This window comes from Nematostella vectensis, chromosome 8 (genome assembly GCF_932526225.1).
Source record: "Nematostella vectensis chromosome 8, jaNemVect1.1, whole genome shotgun sequence".
In the NCBI taxonomy this organism is placed as follows: domain Eukaryota; kingdom Metazoa; phylum Cnidaria; class Anthozoa; order Actiniaria; family Edwardsiidae; genus Nematostella; species Nematostella vectensis.
In genome coordinates, this window is record NC_064041.1 from 12,839,035 (window position 1) to 12,862,213 (window position 23,179).

The window sequence follows — 23,179 nt, forward strand, 5'->3', positions numbered from 1 at the left end:
TGATATAAAATCAGTAGCAAAAATTTAACGATTCGTTAAAATGCATCGTCTTTTATAAAAAAAAGCCGATAACTTTGAAACTGTACCCCCTTCCCTGTTTCCAGCGATAACAGCTCGAACTTATAGTTCTGATTTCCTATTTCTTTCTTAGTGATCTAATTTCGGGTATTGTTTCTTGCTAATCCCGCTTTTATCCACGCAAATCTTCGGGAAATCTTTGGAACAATCCAATATCATTTCTTTTTCTTTTCCGCAGGCAATTTCTAATCGCTAAATCGATAACATTTCGAAAGTCAAAAAGTCCTCTTCTGCAAATTAACTTTTGAAATAGATATTTTGTTTTGCTCCAGGCGCCCAGTTGATATTAGTAAACGCCCCAAAATCATCCACTAAAAACTTCTTATAAATAAAACTGTATTGCGTTTCATAATTACACACATTTTGCATTGTCGTTATTAACGTCAAGACATTGTAATATCCGCTCGAAAGGCTTTGATTCATCCCTTGGATGAAATCAGGTTGAACTCAAACTGGCCTTTTGTTTTGATTCCAAATCTCGTCCTTCATATAAAACTTGATCAATGTTCTAATATCTTAGCTTTAAATTTTGTTTGAATAGTCCCCTTATTGTATAAGGCTTTCATTGTAGTTAAAAAAACACTGCGAAAAAAGTAGAAGATACTACGATGGTAAGAAAAGAGCCGAGTTTCTTGTTAACGCTAGGCTGCAATTTAGCTTTGTATTTTTTCTAGCTCTTCAACGCCGTCTTTTGCATATTTAAAGCCGATTTTGGCTAACCAGCCGAAGGCATCGGTTATATGTTTGTGTTATCGAGAAGTTTGTTTATGGAAAACCTTCGCATCGTGGTCTTAGAATTCAACCCGAGGCGAATTTAGGGGAAATACCTCTCTCAAAACACAAAAATAAACACCCGAGATATGTAAATCCCGCCTGCAGCTTTTAAAAACGACGTTTATTATGAAGTGAAGTTCGCTACTAAATTTACACAGAGGAATTACATAAAGCATTGTTGATCGCTAGAGGCTATTTGCGGGATTCCTGTGCTTTTAGAACGCGCGCAAAATGTCGTTGGCGCATGCGTACAGCGCGTGTTCTCCTTCACAAACACGTGTAGCACGGGGAGCCTCGAGGAAAAGGTGAGGAAAAACCGAAGCATAGTTTTTGTTTGTGTTAGATTAGCATGCATGGTCACATCCCCTCTCTTATCAATGCGCTCGTGGTCGGAACTAATGCATTTTGTTTTTTCTCTTCGAGAGGTTTATAAACCGTTCATTTGACAAATACACCGTACCATGATGTGGGCGAACCATTTTGATTCATTCTCCCTCTAAGGTAAGTAACCATCCTGAGCAAACACATCAAATTCTCATGTTGTAGGACTCACCAACATCTTGGCAAGACTTCTCTAAAACTTCCTTAAAATTCGGTTCTCCCTCGAAATCTCTGCATTATTATCTTCAAGAAAGCCGATAATTCGCCATGAAGCAATGCTAAGATTTCCCTTGCGAGCCACTCCTGTTCTTTATTTCCTGTCCTCGATTATAACGGATCTTCTAGCCTTTCTTTTTACAAACTTTTAGATATTTGAATTGTATCGTTCTTGGCTTGTTTTCGGGCCTTTCATAGGCGCGAACGGTTAGACATTCCAATGTTATATAGAGCACGAACATAACCCGCCAAAAAACTCTTATGCTTTGCGCGCGATTCTAAACTAGTTTGATAAAGCACACTCGTGTTTATAGTCCTCCAAAAATAAAGACAAGCCTAGAACCTTATTTCTACCACAACGAACAAGGATAGTCTAGTTTTCAGCGCACACATTCTCGTTCTCGCTAGACCGTGAAACTTGGGAGTTTTCACGTTGTAGTTTGAAGGAAAACAGCTGAAATGTATCAGACTGTGCATTTCAACGTCTGGCCGTTCGCGTTGCCGTCGTTGTTGCTAATTTTTTTTATTTACCGAGAGAGGGTGCTAGATAGTCATGGGTGTAGGCATCACAACTGCAAAAAGACTGAGACGTGACTATTCTTCAATAAGAAAATACAGCTTTGGTGCGCCCTCCGTCTAAAGAGCTTTAGCAGGGGAGGTGGCATAGAGGACTGCGACGGGAGAAAACAATAGAAAAATCAAAACCGGCACGTGAAAATACGTTATGTCTCTTATATTTCTCCCAAAATGAAAACACCTAGTTTTACGGTCTGTTCTGGACGGGGACGTTTGCACTGCAAAGAAAACTATTTGTGTTCGCTAGAGTAGAAACTCAAGTCTTATGTTTGTCTTTTTGGAAGTTTGAAAACTAGTTATCTGTATAAAATAGTTTTGAACAGAGCATTTAGTGTGAAGGTACATTTTTTGGTCGTGTCTTCGAAATCATCGTCGTTGTCCCCGCTAAATCTCTCCATTCGCCAGAGACGAAGTATTAAACACAATCTTTAGTCCACATCCTAGTACGTGAAGTACAGTCTCTCTTCACCCTAGGTTACAAGCGTCTTGATCTGTTTAGGCAATGAAACATACTGGAAACAACGGTATTCAACCATATATTGGATTTCGATTTGAACAAGGCCATTGCACTAGTTTGAAGTTCGGTTTGCTGTACAAAGTATTGAAGTAAAAAGTCTTCTCTTTGTTCATTGATTGGTTTTTGATTTTATGCTGTTGACTTGTGTCTGATTTCGTGTCAGCTACTAGCAATTTTACCATTCGCCTGTTCATATCTTTTCCAGCGAATTTGTGAGTGTGTTTGTTTGAGTTTGAACTCGCCTTGCCTTAAAAAATACAATAGATTCAAGTGCAAATATCGCTTGCGCTTGTTCTCTTTGGTGTATTTTAGTGTTAGATGTGTGAACACTGGCATGTTTTATTAGGCCTAAGAAAAACACATAGCTTATGTTAAGTATTGACACTGCCTAACTGACCGCCGTGCGTGGCTTGTGTCTTGTACATCTGTTGCTTCAGTTAGCTTGCACCTTCCTGCTTTAAGCCGGGCATTTACTAAAAGTCCTTCGTGATGTATGTATGAAGGAAGGGGGGAAGGAAAGCGTTAAAGTTTTTCTTATTTCTGTTCGTTTGTAACTTTCTCCTATAACTTCCTCCTTTCAGTAATTTTTGTTTTTCTTTTCTTTTTCTCTTTGGATTTCGTACAACAGATTCTTTCTTTTTCCTCTAGAATTTATCACAGCAATTTCTTCCGTATTTGTCACATCAAGGTCTCTATTTTTCCTCTAAATTGTAACATCAACTTTTTCTCCTTCATTGAATATTTATCAATATTAGATATAGTTTTCTATCGCCATTTCCAGAAAGCCCCCAGCTTAAAGGGTGAACCGGTGCCGATTTGTTTTCATCTGGGATTGTGGCTAGAGCTGTTCTTTTTAAGTTCCCACTAACAAAGGTAATAATTGCCTTTTCAATTTACTTCCTCTGCCCAGGAAAGAGGGAAACGTGGGCAAAATTGTGAGTGTTGCGTCATACGAGTTTTTAGTGGGTCACGGGTTATTCAACAACTCACAAGTAGAGGAAAAATAAAGAAATAAAATCCTACATAAACATCTATCGTTCTCTTTGTCATCTGTGTGATGTATTTGAAAGAAAAATAGAATTTTTACCCTAAACTTGGCCATTTAAATTTTAAAAACTCGATGCGTAGCTGGTAATCTATCCCTTTAAAAATATTTTACAAATCTTTTTTTCTTCGTCCCTGACTGAACTATATTAAAAAAAAAATCATCTCTAACTAGCAACTTTAATCGTTCTGAATGTGTTTACGAATGTCGTAGGATAGGGGAAAGATTTTTCGTGATTATTCATATACTATGATTTTATTCCTTTGCTTGTGTGTCCTTTACACATTTAGGCATTTGAAAATAGCCAAGACTTTTGATTTTTTCCTTTTCCTGGACAGCATCGTTTCGAAAAATAGTGCGCAATAAAATTGTATGTACGGTAGATAACTTTCATGTTGCTGATGTAGCAGGAAAAGATAGTGTGATGTGTTAGTTGATAACGCTGTTTTGAGCTTTTACAGACGCAAATTTCTATTTAAATACACTATATACTCCTTCCCACTTAGCGTTTGATATACAATAACCACTATTACGAATGGTATTCACCGTTTTTTAAACGAATCTTGTGGTTTTATCCCTCTTATTTTAATTAATTTCAGCTTCACCTTCTGTTTTCTTGTTTTGTCTTGTGGTCGTATCGCAAACCAACATTTATCTCTCCTACCAAGTAATAACTCATAATCTAATAAATTCTTTGTTTCTCGCAAAACGCAAAAATTAGAGATAACAAAACAATAGCTAAGCCATTGTTAGTGCCCACAAACATCGCAATGAATCTACTGACAACATTCAGGGGTTTTTTTTATTTCTTTCATTATCGAGATATTGCTATGATCATCTTAAATAAGTTTAAACCCCAAAACCTTCAAATCACAACCAGACAGTTTCTCCATTTATAATCTATGCTGTGTTCAATTATTCATGTTTTAAAGCGGTGCTTTACCCAAACTTAAAAACCTTTATAAATGCACTTCACTGGGCTACTTCGGCTTTGTAATGTCGGCAGATATGCCCTATGTTTGACACGAGCCCGTCGTTTGATATCTGATTTTACATAATTGCACCCAAGATGAGTCGATTCCGTTATTCATTTTTACTCCAAATAAACTATCCCTGCAGCGGAGATATCACTTTATTTAAGGTTTGCAGTTCGCTGATAGAGGTCTGACTTATCCACTCATTGTTTACATTTTATCGGCAAATCTTCAATCGAGTCATTGTCTGTGACGCGCAAAAACTATCCTCCTTCTTTGACCAAATTGGATTTCTTATTTTGATTTGTTTTCCGTCCAAATCCGCAGCTGTTCCTGGGAAGCTTGACCGCTCAATAAACTATTTTGCCTTTTGGCGGCCGCTCTCGATCCATAACGGTACACTTTAAAGTTTGAAACCCCAGACCAAGCGTATTTTTCTTTCCACTTCTAACCTTTTTTTCACAACTAAAGCGGATCTATCGAAAAACTCGTGTGTACATAATATACTGCCGTTGAATCTTATTTAACTCAATAATCATAAAACAAGCCTATATTTTTTTTCGAAGAAACATATTTTTTTAACCTCTGAAAGGTTTCTACATTGCTGTGGAAATCTTAAGACTTGTGCTACTATTAGAGAGCTTTTTTAAAAGCTTCTTAAAAGAAGCTGTTTTGAGGAGGTTTTGAATCTGCGTTTTTAATTGCTGAACAAATCAAGACTAATCATAGAAAACAGTTCTATTCCGGCCATCTGCGCGAAGGGCTAAAAGTCAAATTGAGCTATACCGATTCATAGAGTAAATGCTGTTTTCGAGGCTGTTTCCGGACCATTCACAAGGGTGGATGTATCTACATGATTTCTTGTGCGATTCCGACGTTTTCTTTCGTCCATCTGTTACTTAAAGTAAATAACGGAAAAATGAAAATATAGTGATTTAACTCAAAGTAATTTCTACTAAGTATACTTTATCTTTTCCACGAAAACAAAGACTGCCGCCTTGGGTTTGTAACTTTGGCATTTTATTTTCTAGCATTAACTTTTTTTTGCTTTCATGTGACGCGCTTTCATTTTTTCAATAACAGAATTGTTATCAGCGGGAGTTATCTTTGCAAAATCTGTCGAAGATTGTGGAGGAAGTTTACTCTATTTTCAAAAAATTTAAATTAGGATTTTTATCTTTGACTTTTATCGTTTAATTCTTTTTCGCAAAAGCTGATCAATAAATCGTGAATCGTTGTTCCTTTTGATTACACACTGTTCAAGGTCCCTTTTTAAAAAGAAAAACCGCACAAAAACAGAGCGTCTTTGTGATTTGTTTGAATCGTATCGGATTCCGTAGTCGGTTTTTATAATGCAAATCAAAGTCTCAAAGTCACTTTCAGACTCTCTTCAAATCTTGAAGCGTTAATCGTGAACTTCCGTTCGGTGGGAATTGACTTCTATCACTCTCGCCAGCATAGTTAAACACTGTTTTAGTTGCTTTATGCGCTCTACAAAATGCACTAAGATTCATGAGGCGTTTTATTGAGTTTTGGGCACAGCTGTCCATTCCGGTAACATCCTTCCACCGCAGACATAAAGATAGATTTAGCAAATGACTTCAGCAGATAATTCCTCTGTTAGTTGCAGGGGACTTGAGGAATAAAACGGTTTACATGGATTTTTTTTTTTACCAATGCAGTGCTTATTGCTCTCCTTGACGCGCGGAGACCAAGTCCTGTTACGACAGAGTTAAACGCAGTGTTAAAACGTAACACTTTGCTGTTTCACCGAGCCTAAGGTTGCTCACTTTCAGGCTGGCAAAGAGACGAAAGGATGATCTCGCCGCTTCAAAAACTAGGTGGGTAAAACGTCTATCCTCTACAGCTTCTTTTTTACACGGATATGATTCTCATATAGATTTATATGTTAGCAAGCAAATTAGGCTAAACCTAGTCATTGCGCTGCTTTTAAAATTCAACCGCACGTGTCGAAACTTTAAACTTGAGTGGTTATTAAAATAGGGTTTTATTATATTGTGCAATATTTGGGACAATATTTTCTAAAACACTTTTGTTTTAATACCTAGCGCTTCTCGACGGGAGCTTCCCAATGTATTTCTTTACGACACAGCACGGCTATAGAATCCAAGACACAGTTTGAACTGTCAAAAAGTATTTTAGCCACTAGTTTCATATGAGTAAACTAGGTGGCTCGATTAATCAGTGGTTTTGTTTCCGGAAGCTTTTAGAGCGGTTAGCGATCCCATTTGGATGCAAGCCCACCCATTAATGACTCTTGGAACTAAATGGTCGCTAATTCTAAGTAGTTCCTCATAATTTAGGGCGAAATTCACTTAAAATCACGGTTTCATCTCATGCCGCAAACAGCGCTGGTGTCCTCTGCGTTTCCTTTTTAATGTTTCGGGCGTTTTTTCGCTGATTGGCAATGAGCTGTTTGATAGCTTTATTAACGGATTCCCAATTAACGGAGGTCTCAAAAGCACCGAGAAAATATTTCCTTGCCAAGTGTGTTCGTGCTTTAACATCTCAAAAGATATATAAAAATTTAAGATCGACTAAACATCTTCCCAGTTTAAGATAAAAACAGTAACAAAAGTTTAAGCATTTCATCTTTATTGTAAGAGTAGACTATCCCCTGCGGTTGATCTAATGCATTAGCCCTGATTTCTGTTTTTTCAACTTCATCCATGTCTACCTCTAATCAGAACAATGTCCAAATCAAAACTCTTTTCAAGATCGAGTAAAACAGCTTTTCTGTATGTTTTTGGATTCTTTGTAAGTATTTCTCATCTGCTATTCTGAAGCTCGTAAAAGTCGGTCGCATGCTAAGTTAAACAATAGCTTTAGCACTTAAGCCAGGCAACCCGCAGTGCAGGGGAAATGAATGCGGGCTCATTATGCCGAAACAAAACAAAAAAAAAAGATATGTTAGAGAGATGTTACACTGCTTAGCCAATAAAATCATAAAGCACTAAGAGCCAAATTCGCGTAAAATCATCTGCTCAAAGACCAGATAAATGAGACTACCTACTGGAATTGGCCATCCGTCCAAATTACAAATTTTGTTGTTCAAAGCGCAATTTTTTTAACACCCACCTTTCTCATACTTTTCTTGTTGTTTCCTTTTTATACTTTTCTTTTTCCAAGTATTGTACCAGTTTTGTTTAAGAAATAGTTGCTTGTAAATTGTAAATAATTTGCTTTCTATAATGCTTTGAAGTATTTCCGTACTTTGTCTCGCAAGGACCAAGTTTTGATCTTGCACCGCTAAACTACAAAACATACAAGAGAGGTGAATGGATGTTGTGTTTAGATTGACATTCTAGCAAAATGTTTGATTCCATGTGATTGTAGGATTCAATGACTTCATTGAATTTTAAAATTGTTCAAACGGGTTTGGGTCGCGTTCAAAATGTACATTTCGAACAAGACATGGTCTTTGCCCTTCTAGATTCCTCCGCCAGATATGATGAATCCTACATCTTTTAGAAGGCCTTTGCCGCCAGATTTGATAACTTTTGAATGTCTTTAGCATTTACTCTTAAAGCACCTCATTCTACGTCAGTAGTAAGGGTGACCCATCCCAACCTTATGCTTGCAGGCCTAATATTCTCTGCGCATACTCTTTAAGCAGCGGAAAGAGACATCAAATGGATTCCCGATGCTATTTAGTTGGTGATGTGTAATTCTAGAAGGGATCCACTCACATCCACCACCTACCACCGGGGTCCATCCCCCTTCCACCAGGATGCATCCCCCTACCATCAGGATCCATACCCCTACCATCAGGATGCATCCCCCTACAACATGGATCCATACCAATGCCATCCAGATCCTACCACTCTACCACCGTATCAAACCCCCTACCACCCGGACCCATCCCCCCTACCACCCGTATCAAACCCCCTACCACCCGGACCCATCCCCCTACCACCCGTATCCATCCCCCCCTACCACCCGTATCAAACCCCCTACCACCCGGATCCATCCCCCCGCCACCCGTATCAAACCCCCTACCACCCGGATCCACCCCACCCCCCCCCCCTACCACCCGGATCCATCCACCCTACCAGCCGGGTCCTTCCCCCTGCCCCTGTTATCTACCCCTCACCAGACGTATCTAACTCCCCCCCCCCCTTACCGCCCAAATCCACCCGCCTACCAACCGAATCAACCCCCCTACCACCCGGATCCATCCCCCTGACACCCGAATCCATCCCACTGGCACCAGGTTCTATTCTCCTACCATCCATACCCATCCACCCGGATCAATCCCCTGCAACCTGAATACTCTGAATCCATCCCCTTTCTGATCCATCCACCCTACCATCCACACTACCCGTATCAATCCCCCTGCCATCTGTATTCATCCCCCTACAACCCGGATACAACCCCATACCACCCCAATCCATTCCCGTACAACCCAAATCCAACCCCCTACCATCCGGATCCATCCCCCCCCCTACCTATAACACCTTGGAAATCGTTACCGGGAGTATGGAGGTTGAGTGCTTCATAAAAGCAAGCCTAAACATGTGAAATGATGTTTTTTTAAGGGACGATAAGTGATAAGAAATGGCCCACTTTTTGGCGTCGAGGTAGAGGGCCTGATCTGTTACGGGTCAAACATCTCTTGAAAAGACGAACCGTGATTCAAAATCATTGGCAGAACCTAGGGGATTGCCGGGAGCCCACTTGAAAGCACTGTAATCCGGAGGGCTCGCTACTTAGATTCAATATTAAAGGTTTCAATATAGCAGTGCGCTACCAGCTAGAGCGAAACGGCCATTACATGTGACTGGCTATGTCCTCTTGTGATTGGCTACTTTTTCAAAGCCGTTGATTGGTTTAAGTTAACGTGATTGACGTCTCTTGCGAATAGTAAACTCTGTTAACCTATAAGTTCACAATAATCTCCTTATTATTTGAAATACACCTCAAATAGTTCTTAAGCTGAAATTTTTATTCTGTTTCCCTCTGCATTATTTAGGGGATAAAACCTCAAAATATCGAAAAATATACCTTTATTTAAGTCCAAACATCAACTAATGCAAGGGTTGTGGGCGATGGATCTAAAAACGCTATAGCCGCTAGTGTGATAAATAGCGGCTGTGTTGCACGACTCGATAAACTTTGTCAGTCTACTTGATTTGAATAGACTTGTAGGGTTTTCATTTAAATTTGATTTAAAATCCCGTTTGTTGGTGTTTTGTTTTAACGCAGAGCTTTAATATCCAATGCGAACTTGTCACTACCAAATAACAGTATTCTTAATAAAACAAGTATTAGAACTCGGTGGTTAGCCCTCCGTGTGTAAGCGGTTCGATTGTTTCTCTTGTTCTTTCCTTTGCGTTAGTGATTCCTTTATGCAATTTGTAGAGACCTTTTGGCATCAAGATTTCATTTGCATGGCTATTCACCAATTAGCCGTTTTATTCATTCGTCGACTGATAGGAGACTTTAGGGGGGTTAATAATTCTTTAGGCTACGGATGTAGAATGTGTATCGGCCGATAACAGGACGGAGATTAGCCACATTGTCAATTCCGTGAACTGTTACAAACAGTAATTAGTGGAGACTGACCAAGTTTAAAGTACGAGGTTTAATGCGCGCGAAGTTATCTTATAGTTGCTAGAGTGCGAGAAAGCATTTAATAACGGGAGTCTTTTCGGCTTGAACGATATATTAAACAGGTGTTAAGCACATTGCGAAAATTCGCTTGAATTTCGTACGAAGGGGCACTTTAAACTCTTCTATATATCACAATAGTGTCCAACAAAGAGAACCATTTTCATTTACAGTTTTACCCTAGATGTATAAAGAGAGTTCGGTCATTTTAGCGTTTTGATGCCTTACAACAAAGGACGAATCTTTACAAAGGGGCTGGCGAAGTACGAAAGACAATGAGAACAAATATTAGAATATTTTTTAACAAAACCAAGCGGAAAGTTCGCTGGTAGAGCAGTTATTTCTCTTTTTTGAAGAGGCTTTTCACCATCCTACGGTTTTAATCCGAGACATAAGTTTTCCCACGGACACGGAATCTTACGGAAATTACAATTAGAATGCTTAATGATTAAGGCTTCTTTAAACAGTTTTCATACTTATCCCATAACTATTGTTCAGGGCTTTTTAAAATAATTATGTAGTTTCCTTTTTTTTTTCCATTTTGAGAACTGGCATAAAAGGTAAACCAGTTGCGTTAGTCTTTTAGAGTTTTGAAGCTGCATTTAATTAGCCTATTATCGAAGAATCTTGAAAAGTTTTTATTATGTTTCGAATGCCTCATTTGCGAATATTTTCTATTGTTTAAACTGTCGATTGATTTAAGTAGTATTTAAGCGACCCTAGAACAGTCCGCTCAAATAGAGGTTTAAAATCACATATTATCAATGAATTAACAAATGTTTACACTTTTATATACATAAAAAGCTTTCCACTTAGCCATCGAATTACAGAGAAAAGTTTGTTTGAGAAAAATATATAAAAGCGACCAGTGACTGAATGGAATTCACTAACGCATACCGTGCTATTGACGAAGGCTATTAAAACTACAGGAGTGTAAAAATGATGCTATTGTGCGTGTAAAAATCCCTTTTAGGAACGCTCACTCACTCGCTGTGGACAGCTTTGTAGATAACTCGTGGATCTTTGAGATGTTGGATGATTTAACGGTGAAAACGGAAGAATGGTGATCTGCCCGCAGATGCGGTCCATTTCCCCTAAAATTCCCCCCTCACTGGCCGATAAGAAAAGCTTCTGTTAAGTTCACAGTATTATCAATAACCCGACTCACTTAACACTGTGGTCGTAATGTAGCTAAGATAGTCAGAAACAAACAACCAAATCAGGATGGTTTTCACTCGACGATAATAGGCGCAATTTGAGGAAAAGGCCCGCGTCTGCGATTCTCGGTTAATTACCATCTCTGTTGAGAGCCGTGCCCGCAGGAGTCTATGCTTCGGTTAACAAATCAATATCGAGCTCAAGCCAATATTAACAGCTTTACTTAAGTTTTCCCAGTCGCGTTTTCCTATATTCAAAACACCGATAAGGATTTTTTCCCCTTTGATAAGTTTAATCGGGGGAAAAAATGACAAAAGCCGCCACTATTTTTGTTAAAGATAAATGAGTGAGAGGTGATGTATTTTGTTTCGGTTTCTTCAAGGTTGCCAGTAGTAGGGGCTATCCGCCGGTTGCACCTGTCCTATGAAAGAAAAAGAATAAGTTTATTTTATTTTTATTTTTAAAGCCTGTTTAAGGTTCCAGAAGCCGGTAAGCCTTTTGTGATTGCGCGCAAAGAATTCTTGCCTGGCAAGGAATTTTGTCGCACGATTTCATCCAGAAGTAAATTTAGTCAGCCTTTACTGTGTGGTATCCGTAGCTAAACACAATTTACTGCGCATTCAAGCGTTGAATCTGATCGTGTATCAATTGCGCATAGACGCCACACACTAAGATCCAGATTCACTTATAGACCCTGCGCGCAAACTCCCTTTTCTCGAGAACTTTAAACAATAACAAACGTCGCGCTAAATCAGTCAAGATCTCCACGGGATAAGGCTAATGACATACATAGAGAATGGCCGACAAAAAAGAAATGATTTTGTGCATTGTGCAAACTGTCTCTCTGCACCTGGATCACCGCATACACTGCGCATGCGCCTAACGTCCTCGCGCGTTGCTATGGCACCCAGCTGGCATAGCAGTCTGGGTAATAATTGTTTTCTCCGATTTATAACACAAGGCCAGATAGCATGTTACTATTCGAGTCGCACCCTTGCGCGACGATACAACATGCCGAGGTCATTTTTGGTTAAGAAGCGGTCCGTAATGGGAGTAGGGCCCGAGAGTGTCAAGACCGAGCCCGTAGAATTAACCACCGTTCCCGGTAAGAACGCGAAGTTAAACCTTCTTCTTTTTCTTGTCTTTTATGAAAAAAAATCCACTTTATTGGAAATTGTTTTGAAAATTTAGATAATCACTGGCACTAAAGGAGTATGAGGGTGGGAGAAAAATAATTTATTTTACTCAGAAATATGTATACATATGAAACAGTATAATATGCACGAGTCTTTATAAGACATTGCAAATCAAGGCGGTTGAGATTTCAATCAAACTGGTATAGGTTAGCACTCTGGAATTATCAAAGAGATTTGTGCTAGAGCGCGTTCTGGAAAGTAGGGGAAAAAACAAGCATAAAAAGGGAGACATACACTGGCTGAGCCCGCGCAATTAGTAAGAACAGGAATAAAGTAGTAAGCTCAATATCGGCATAAAACCAGGCGCCGGGAGATTCTGAAAAAAAAAATTCAATTTATTTGCTAGGTTGTTTCTGTGCTGTGATATATATATCCTTGAGTCAAATCTCAGTGTTGCTTTGATTTTTTCTATCAGATTCCGGGTGCAAAACGGAGGGAAAAGCTGAGAAGTGTTTGAAAGAAGTCGATGATCCGAAACCTTCCAGTCGGCCATTCGATATTGAGAATCTGACTGCTCCCGACAGCCCTTCCAAACGAACCAAAAAAAACACGGAGTGGCGAATGCTGGAAAGAAACGTATTCCGCAACGTCGAAACGTCTTTCCCTTTAAATGGTAAGCCCTTAAAAGTCACCTCTAGAAATTTCGCTTTAACTTTTTGGAGATAAGAGCAGATAAAACTCAACCAAAGTTCACTGGAATAATTATCAAAAGAAAATTAAAAGCGTTCTCCAAATCAGGGCTAAAAACCTGAAATGTTTACCGATGTAATGGTTTTAGTGATAAGTTAGCTTTACTTTACCGCTTGATCAGTTTATTTGGCCGTATGTTTACTTGAACTTCATAGCTGTAAATGAGACCCGCGTATTATGTAGGCTTTCATTTCGTTTTCTCATCGCTATGTTAATATTAGAACATCCAGATTGCAGATGTAATAACACGAACTTCACTACAACAAATCAAGGTTTTCGAATCTGGAGATTTTCTTTGCAGGAAATGGATGTTAACAATTTCTTTTTGGAAAAATAAAAAGAATTTTAGTGAATGTGGAAAAGGGGGATTTTTTTGAATTTCTTTTTTAAATTGCAATCATAAACCCTTATGACATTCTTCAAAGTCTTTCCTCGCAGGAAGTGAATGAGAAATAATTAGCTTGGAAAACTCTAACAATACTACAATAAATGGATATTTAACTCCCGCTTATACCTCTGTTGAAATGTTTTCATTAAAAATCTTTTAATGACCGGGAAACCTTCTTAAAGGTTTTCAAAATTGAATCTAAAAGAAATAGTAAAACAGAAAGGAAACTTGTTAAAATCATAGGAAATGGTTGAATCTTTATTTAGCGGGTCCTTTTCACAATCTAGATTAACATTCTAAGTACAATGGTCTGTTCGGGATAACAGCTACGTTAGTGCGTTCCACCCGAATTTGGTCTCCCGTCCATTTCACCATTATATTTCAGGATTCTTTTACGCAACTGTTTCGATACCCATGAGCCTGAAAAACATGTAAAATAAAAAAATGGGATTGGGCGATGGTTGACATTCGAGCGTATTTGTTAAATCCATTAAAACATCGAAGCTACTATATTCACCTTCAGATTAAATTTATTATTTCTTATGTCTGTATTGAAAGAGGAAGCATAAGCCCACACAGTCGTCTCTCATGATCAGAACTTGTTATAACTCTATTTCTATCTGTTCCAATTTCAGCTCGAACTACCCGTTACCCTGTCTTTTCAAGTCATTTCATGCCCGAGGCGTACAGCTCTTATTTGGTCTCCCCCTACATCAGTCCTACAAGTCCACCGTTCTTCGTATCACACGCTTTCTCAGAAGCACCAGCGCTTCCTCGGTGGCACCCAAATGCACTCCGCTTCGCGGCAAATTTTTCCCGCCAAAACTCCAGCGACTTCATGGTTAGACCTTCGCTACGGCGGCCCAGCCTCGATCATGTATCACCAGACAGGAAAAAACTAAAACTCGAGAGTGAATCTCAGGACACGTTTGATTGTATGAGTTGTAAGAAGGTTTTCAGTACGCCTCACGGGCTAGAGGTGCATGTTCGACGGTCTCACTCCGGGCGAAGACCCTTTGAGTGCCTCACATGTGGAAAGACATTCGGACATTCAGTCAGCCTCGAGCAACACAAGAGCATTCACACCAACGAGAAGAGCTTCGAATGTAAAGAATGTGGAAAGGCGTTCAAACGGTCTAGCACGCTTAGCACTCACATGCTTATCCACTCGGACACACGGCCTTTTCCTTGTCAGTACTGCCCGAAGAGATTCCACCAGAAATCTGACATGAAAAAACACACGTACATACACACCGGTGAAAAACCGCATAAGTGCCTTGAGTGTGGTAAAGCGTTTAGTCAGTCGTCGAACCTTATAACACACAGTAGAAAGCATAGTGGATTCAAGCCATTTTCATGCCAAGTCTGCCGAAGGTCGTTTTACAGAAAAGTTGACTTGAGACGGCATATGTATACACATGAAAGCGAAGTGAGTCAATGAAAAACGCTGAAGACCCTCAATCCGTTGTAAAAAGGACATCAGTTATTTTAGAAAATGGAGGGCTGAATATGCTAGGTCTCTTTTGTTATTATTTAGTTACTAAGATAAAGGATTTTATGAAGTGAATATTTTAATCAGGTGTGTTTCTCATCAAGCTAGACTTGAAACGCGGAATTTCTATATAGATAAAATGCCAATCCGTTTCGGAAGCCGAGGTAAGAACTAATTTGTGGCTGGCGTAATTCAGCGGGGCTCTTCTAATGAACCGCATTAGACAGCTAGATGCAACCAGCAGTCTTCTAGGATTTCAACAAGAATATAAAAGTCTATTGTAGAAGGGGTGAAATCCTTCCCTCTGCTTAAGTCAAAATTGAAAAGAGACTAAAAAATAAAACTAATAAAGTCTTATCAATTTACTTATCGTGTGTTGTCATTTATCTTTAGAAAAGTTTTGCCAAATTGAGCGCGTGCGCTAACTAGCACTTTGGATCCAATAACCGTTTGATTCTCCCCGATTACATTGATGTCTTGTTCCAAACACCAGTAAATCAAAGATGTGGAATAGATCTTAGTGATGTTTTGGGATTACACGCGCGAGATTGAAGAGTGCAAACAAGTACCGACTTTGAACCATAGCTCCTTAATGCACTTTTTGAAAGTAAGGCAATTTAAAACTTATTATCTACGATATTGAATACTTGAAGTTTGTTTTTCATTTATTCAGCGACTCCTCAAATAACTCACAAAAGTTAACGTGTTTTCTTCACGAAAATCCCAATTCGTTGCGATTTAATCCGCTAGTGCGCGTGAAGGATTTCCTCTAAAAATATATATTTAGATTATCTTCGAAAAGACTTTATTTGTCTTAAACACAGGCAATTTTTTTCGGAACGTTTTGTAGCGAAACCTTTCCTTTGTATATGGCTTTGTTAACATATACAGTTTAAACAAGCTTAGCTTTATTTACGCCACAGGATTTCTACACTTCAGTCGCACGTCTCGCCTGCAGGGTTTTGTCACAGACAGCATTAAAAACTTTTCTCTTATTAAAAAAAAAATTCGCAGCACAAACAAAAGTAAGGCACAACCTAAAAGATGGGAAGCTTAAGGCTTTGAAATCTTTGGATTTAAGAATGTTAGCCTCTCTAACTAAACTAAATTTATGAGAATGTTTTCAGGCAACCAGCCCAGGTGTTGAGAAAATGTATTCCTAAAATAGGGAAGCATATAAAATAATTTGCCTATCAACAATTAAACAAAATTGCTCCGAGCCAATCTTTAATCTCCAATGTTAAATGAGCTGGTTTGAATCTAAGCTAGTATCGTATTTAGGTTATTCAGGGCAACCAACACATTCCACTCATTTTATGTGCACCTGTCACTATGTGCGCTGCCTTTTATTTTTTCTAATTCTTTATTTGGCTTACCTATGTCGCTCAAAGTCAAATATTATGTATTTGGAAAAGGAATTTGAGTCGGGCATTACCCTTTGTGTTTTATTTTAGTAATCTCACTGTTTAAGCGTCTGTTTCTTTCCCTTACGTAAATATTTGCTGAATATAAGTAAATGGGTTATCACAAAGAATATCATAAATGTAAATCCTACTTTATTGCAATCCGTATCAATTCCTTTTTTCAAAGCGAAATATAGATTTTGGAGATAATTTTGAACCTATTTTGCTTCTTCGAAAACCGAGTTTTAATTTGATGAAATCGGTAAAGCCAATTCAAAAGGCGAGCATAGAGATGGACCAGCAAAAGGTGACTACGACCTTCACGCTTTTTGCTTAATAATTACGCCGTATTTGAGTTAAGTCTATCCTATCATGTCTTATTCAACAAACCTCTATGTAAACACGAATGTCTTTCATTTGAAGTACAAACAATCCATTTTATAGGTGTGTGATTCGACTTGAATTCATTCCAGTTCATTTGCCTAGATTGGTTTTCATTAAGGAAACGAGAGGGTTTTAGCGCGCTCCCCCAATGGTTTATAATCAGTTCGTAAAGAGAGTCTAATGAATCGATGAAGAAAAATATTTCAGAATACACTGATTTAAATAGAGTGGAAGTAGAACTGGAAAAACAACACATGCAAATCGCTCACTGGAGCGCACTCTAGAACATGTGTTTTGTTATTAGCTTAAAAGCTATGATTATTTTTTAACGATTTGACTTTTGTCATACAAGTTGCTTGATTTTAGATGTCTTTTTTATAATAACGCTGAAATTCGCTAATAGAAACCTTATGCAAGAATCAGATTCGATAATATTTGTTCATTTTTTTGACCACTTTTTCTCTAAGTCCTCACATGCTGGTGATAACAAAAACTACAGCTTTTGGAAACTCATCATTGGGAACACACAAAATCAGATTCTGAGTTGCTGTTTTTACTTTTAAACGAGAATTATGTTTATGTAAAACTGATGTTAGTAATATTTTTTTATTTCCTTAAATTTTGGAGTTGGATTTTCAGTTATAATTTTTTTTATGATAAAATACCACCCTTTCCGGCTTTTGTTTAGTACTCTTTTATCGAATCCTTTATTACTTGATACTCAATTTCTACACAGTATTTTCTTTTAGTTCTATCCTTTTTGATGCCCAAAAGAGAAGAAAGGAGGAGAAACGACTTGTGTTTTTTTTTTACCTTATTTTACATTAAAAATAATCTACAGCCGAAAAAAGGGAAAACAACAACTCCATACTCTTAAAAAAAACTATTGAATAAATAGCTAAAAAGCTAGTTATTTTGTATGTAAAAAAAAAGAAAGAAAAACAAATGGTAAACCTATCGGGTCGTCGCGTGTTTCTGAAGGTGAAAATTCTTGTAAGTTCTGATATTAAAAGAGAATAAGAAGCAACCGCCCTGAAGCCCTTGCATTTAATAAATACCCTCTCTTTTCTATTTTATGTAACATACGGATAACTACTACGAAGAAAATACTAAATACAAATTTAACTTAAATGTTTTAACTTAAATTTTGACAAAATATTAAGGTAAACTACTAAAGTAAACCGGTAATTTTACCGGTTTACCTTAGTAGTTTACTCTATAAACTGCTTGCTATTCTTTTAAAATGATTCTATCATTTTTTAGTTTTGTTATTTTTGTTTTAATTTTTGGGCAAAATTGCATGATCTTGGCAACAAACTTGTTGCATAATTGTTTCGTTTTTTTTATACCCTTGAAAAGTTTTTTGTTTTGTTTTATTTCTCTTGCAAGTAGAAAAATAAACAAACATATTTGTATCCCATTTTGTTAATATAGAAACCGATTTGACAGCATCATTTAGATAGCAAATCTAGCCCTATTAAAAATATTTTCGAAATGTTAAATCATCCTAAAATAAAAAGTTAATGAGCTCGTAAATAGGGTATGGTAGGCTTATGAACTTCGTTTGATTGCGTTTTTAATTATGAATGTTAAGGTTAAAGAAGTAATGCAAAAACACAAAAAAAGCATCACAGAAATGCAGGACGTTCTTAAAAAAGGTATTTTGGGCTTTCTGTGAAGACCGGCCGTTGTGTTTTTCGCTTCATTTCGTTTTTTCACGCTCCGTTTTCGCCTTTTATCACCGAGTCGTTTAATTGATAATTACTTGAGCATTCTTTGTAGTATTTTTTTCTCTAATTATGTTTTTTTATTCTCCTCTTTCAAAAACATGATAAAAAACCGGGAGAACCCCAAAGAATAAGTTTTCTTTAATCAAAACAGGCGAATCCATGAGAAGTTGTAAGCTGGAGTGATAAAAGTACTTTGAAATCGTGTCGAGTGAGGGACTAGTTGAACTTCCATATGTTTTCAAAGCGGGGGTTTCTCATGTCAGGCATGATTAGCTATCTTATCGCGATCAAAACCCTCATCGCCTTTCTACTGTTGTATAATAAAATGCAATATTTCAAGCAAACAAGAAATGAATTGAAACTAATTTTCTTTACAAATTGCAAAAGAATTACCGCTGTGAAAGCTTACTCCGATTCACCATATTGAATCAAAATATGTTGTAAAACTATAAAGTTAAAGATCTCCTCAAACGTTTGGAGGCAATGAGTGGTTTTTTCACTGTACTCGGTGAGGGGCGACTGATTATTTGTGGCGAGTTTTAAGTAGCCTATTAGATCTTCGCTTATTAGCAGTCTTGTTAAAATATGCAATGGAAATTTGAATGTGGTGAAACATCTGGCTTTTGGCTGTCGTAAGATGAAAAATTCAATTTTATAAGGAAAAGTATTCGGTGATTTGAGATATATGACGGTAAATAATCCGAAACGTTGTTGTAGATGAAAAAAAAAGATTGTTGATTTTACAAACAGGTTTTTCACAACCTAATAGATTCCTGGTTTTAGTATGTGAATTTGGTTATTTTCATAAAATTGTAACACTATTTAACTGTTCATTTTATATCATTCCCAATGTTTACCAGGCCAATAAACCATTTTTATTCATTCATTTATGCCCAAACAAAATAGTTGCGGTCAAATTGATTATCGCTTCAAAAAGCGTGCTTTTCTTTCTAAGCAGCACCCAGGAAGAAAGACTTTTAATCACTAGCTTTCAGCGCTCAAGCGTTCCCTGTGATTCCTAGGGGTGGGTAACAGTTGTCCGTTGTTATCAGTGAATCGTGAAGTGGTAGCTTTAAAAGCCATTATAAAGCCCTAAAAGGCTGAATGTTTATATGACGTCGATAATCAATTTCGCGCGCAGCAATGATTTAATCAAGGCCCATCGTGGGCCGCCATGATACCCATTTCCGAGTTTTAAAAGACATAAATTAATTGGTAAAACGGAAAGCAGAATTTCTCTCATTTTAGACCGACAAAAAGGGATAAGCATGGTTATTTGGGGCCTTTTTGTTGACCAGAATTCCTCCCAATTCCCTGCACAAAATCATATAAGGAATAAAGGGGGACCGGATTATAAAGTAGCACATAGATTGGAAAGCGGGTATGTGTTAAGGGAACGGGTTTTCTGCTACCGAGGATTCTGTTTACTTTAGTGCAGAGGCTTTCCTTTATTTTGTGACCGTTAGCCCAGCGAAATGAAGAAAAAAGAGAGTCTCTTTTATAAGGTTAAGGACAAGCGAAATGCAGAGAGTAGAGATCTCTTCTTCCAGATGAATATGGACAAGCGAAATGCAGAGAACAGAGAGCTTTTTTTAGTATAAGGACAAGCGACATACAGGGAAAAGGAAGCTCTTTTTGTAGAAAGGACAAGCGAAGTACAGGGAAGAGAGAGCTTTTTCAGTTGGTAAGTACAAGCGACATACAGGGAAAAGGGAGCTCTTTTTGTAGAAAGGACAGGCGAAGTACAGGGAAGAGAGAGCTTTTTCAGTTGGTAAGTACAAGCGACATACAGGAGAAGGGAGCTCTTTTAGTAAGGTGAAGACAAACGAAATACAGGGAAAGAAAGTAGGGAAAGAAAAGCTTCTTCTTTGTTAGGGAAAGGTCATTATTTATCGGGGGGAAGAAGGGCTGCGAACTTGAATATTTTTCTGGTTCAAAAATGTCTACTCTCCCCTAATCTAAAGCACAAAAATGAAGACCCTCCCCCAAAGAGGCGACCAAAAGGCCCTTCCCCAGAACAACAACAACAAAAAGCCAAAAAAACCTATTGATTAATTTATTTAAATTGTTCTTGAGTATTGAGATGCTATACGTACGGCACGTTTTTTCCAGGAGCACTAGCGAATAACGTAATCGTATGAGTGTAGAGCCCACAAACCTGTAATAAGAAGGTGCCCACAAATGTAGTGAACCCACAATTGTAATAACGAGCACTTATTACGGTGCCATGTTGTACAAACAAAGAAAGGGGATTGGGCATGCAAAGAAACAAAAATGTTTGCTTTATATTATGTTAACTGGATGTCACTGTTTCAAATTCAAATTGCGTCGTTCCAGAAAATATCCATGCCCCCCCCCCCCCCATTGAGGGGATTGGAAATTTGAGGGGGGTGTTCAAACGCCCAGGAATTTCCAGAGGGGAGGAGGGGAATGCCCTTTTTCCTTAACATTTACTTTTTTTTTTTGCAGGGGTTGGAAATTCCAGAGGGGTGGGGGGTCATACCTCCGACCCCCTCAATAGGGGGGTATGGATCTTTTCTCCCCTTCGCATTTGACTAGTACCTGGTCTTACCTCCTGATGATAAACCTTTTGCTAGAATACACGTAAGTTTGCTTTACATTTCGAAGAGCTCTAAGAAATATCCCACTTTTCCATTTTGTAACTCTATATACTTGTTTTTTTTATCATCCCCATTCTTGCCATTCCACGCCATCATATATGTTCCACATCTTCCTCCCTTCCAGATTATCTATCCACCTAAAACCCACCCCCCCCCACCACCACCACCACCACCACCCACCCCCCCCCCCCCCACCACCCACCCACCCACCCCAGGTGCTTTGGTACGAATACCCGCCTTCAATCGGAAACCTTACGTAGACGTGTAGGGGTAAGGTGAATTGGCTAGCCACTCATTCACTTTGAAACACGTCTCAAATGCGAACTCCTTTCTCACTAGACCTTTTCCATCTTTCCTCCCACCCCCTAGCATCCCTCGGCTCCCAATTTATTTCTCCCCTTCGCATTTGACTAGTACCTGGTCTTACCTCCTGATGATAAACCTTGTGCTAGAATACACGTAAGGTTGCTTTACATTTCGAAAAGCTCTAAGAAATATCCCACTTTTCCATTTTGTAATTCTATATACTTGTTTTTTTATCATCCCCATTCTTGCCATTCCACGCCATCATATATGTTCCACATCTTCCTCCCTTCCAGATTATCTATCCACCTAACACCCATTGACGAATTTGACGGATGTTTTCAGAAGAATTCCCCTGTACAATCGGAGTAAAACAGGGATGTGTTATCCCCAACCCTTTTTAATTTATATATGAGTGATCTTCCAAATACCATTTACAATAACAGCGATGTACCAGTTTTGAACGGACAAAAACGGGGCTGCCTTCTTTATGCAGATGACTTTGTACTTTTTTTTGACAAAGTATGGCCAGCAAAAAAAATGTACTAATAAATCATAGTAAAACCAAGGCACTAATTTTAATCCCAGCGGAAAAAAGCTTGTGCGGTACCCCTTTTACCTAGAGAATATTCAGATTGAAAATGTAACCTCTCTTAAATAAGAGCAGATTAGATTTGTCAGCGGCGGCGGTGGGGTCCCATAAGTTGGGGGCGAAATTTTAGGGAGATGTGTGGGTAGTGGTCTCAGGGGAAGGGGCAAGTGTGGTCTCAGGGGAGAGGGGCAAGTGGTGGTTTCAGGAGGGGAGGGGCAAGTGGTGGTTTCACGGGGGAGGGGCAAGTGGTGGTTTCAGGAGGGAAGGGGCGGGTGGTGGTTTCTTTAAATCTTATAAGAACGCGGGGGATAACCTAGGTAGAGAAAGGTATTAACTAGGTTTGTATTTATTTTTAATGCTCCATATTTTGCGATTCTGAGAATTAATCAGTATTGAATTTTATTTAACGTGATCTTCATTGTAAACAATATTAGCAACTGAGGGTGACGAAGCTGTATGTCTGTCTGCTTTATATTATGTTAACTGGATGTCACTGTTTCAAATTCAAATTGCGTCGTTCCAGAAAATATCCATGCCCCCCCCCCCCCCCCCCATTGAGGGGATTGGAAATTTGAGGGGGGTGTTCAAACGCCCAGGAATTTCCAGAGGGGAGGAGGGGAATGCCCTTTTTCCTTAACATTTACTTTTTTTTTTTGCAGGGGTTGGAAATTCCAGAGGGGTGGGGGGTCATACCTCCGACCCCCTCAATAGGGGGGTATGGATCTTTTCTCCCCTTCGCATTTGACTAGTACCTGGTCTTACCTCCTGATGATAAACCTTTTGCTAGAATACACGTAAGTTTGCTTTACATTTCGAAGAGCTCTAAGAAATATCCCACTTTTCCATTTTGTAACTCTATATACTTGTTTTTTTTATCATCCCCATTCTTGCCATTCCACGCCATCATATATGTTCCACATCTTCCTCCCTTCCAGATTATCTATCCACCTAAAACCCACCCCCCCCCCCCACCACCACCACCACCACCACCCACCCCCCCCCCCCACCACCCACCCACCCACCCCAGGTG

At 38.7% G+C, this 23,179-nt stretch overlaps 1 protein-coding gene across 2 annotated transcripts; it reads left to right on the forward strand.

The window, feature by feature from the left end:
• Window positions 1–11: 11 nt before the first annotated feature.
• On the forward strand, window positions 12–15,481 carry LOC5516226 (zinc finger protein Gfi-1b). Of its 2 annotated transcripts, XM_032386081.2 has the most exons (4): window positions 12–1,353; window positions 6,244–6,402; window positions 12,962–13,159; window positions 14,260–15,481. In XM_032386081.2, the coding sequence occupies exons 2-4, from the start codon at window positions 6,378–6,380 to the stop codon at window positions 15,063–15,065; spliced, it is 1,029 nt and encodes a 342-aa protein (XP_032241972.2). In that variant the 5' UTR covers window positions 12–1,353; window positions 6,244–6,377; the 3' UTR covers window positions 15,066–15,481. The 2 variants fall into 2 exon arrangements, with proteins under 2 accessions (XP_032241972.2, XP_001636365.3); XM_001636315.3 differs by lacking the exons at window positions 12–1,353; window positions 6,244–6,402 and adding an exon at window positions 12,209–12,455.
• Window positions 15,482–23,179: the final 7,698 nt, after the last annotated feature.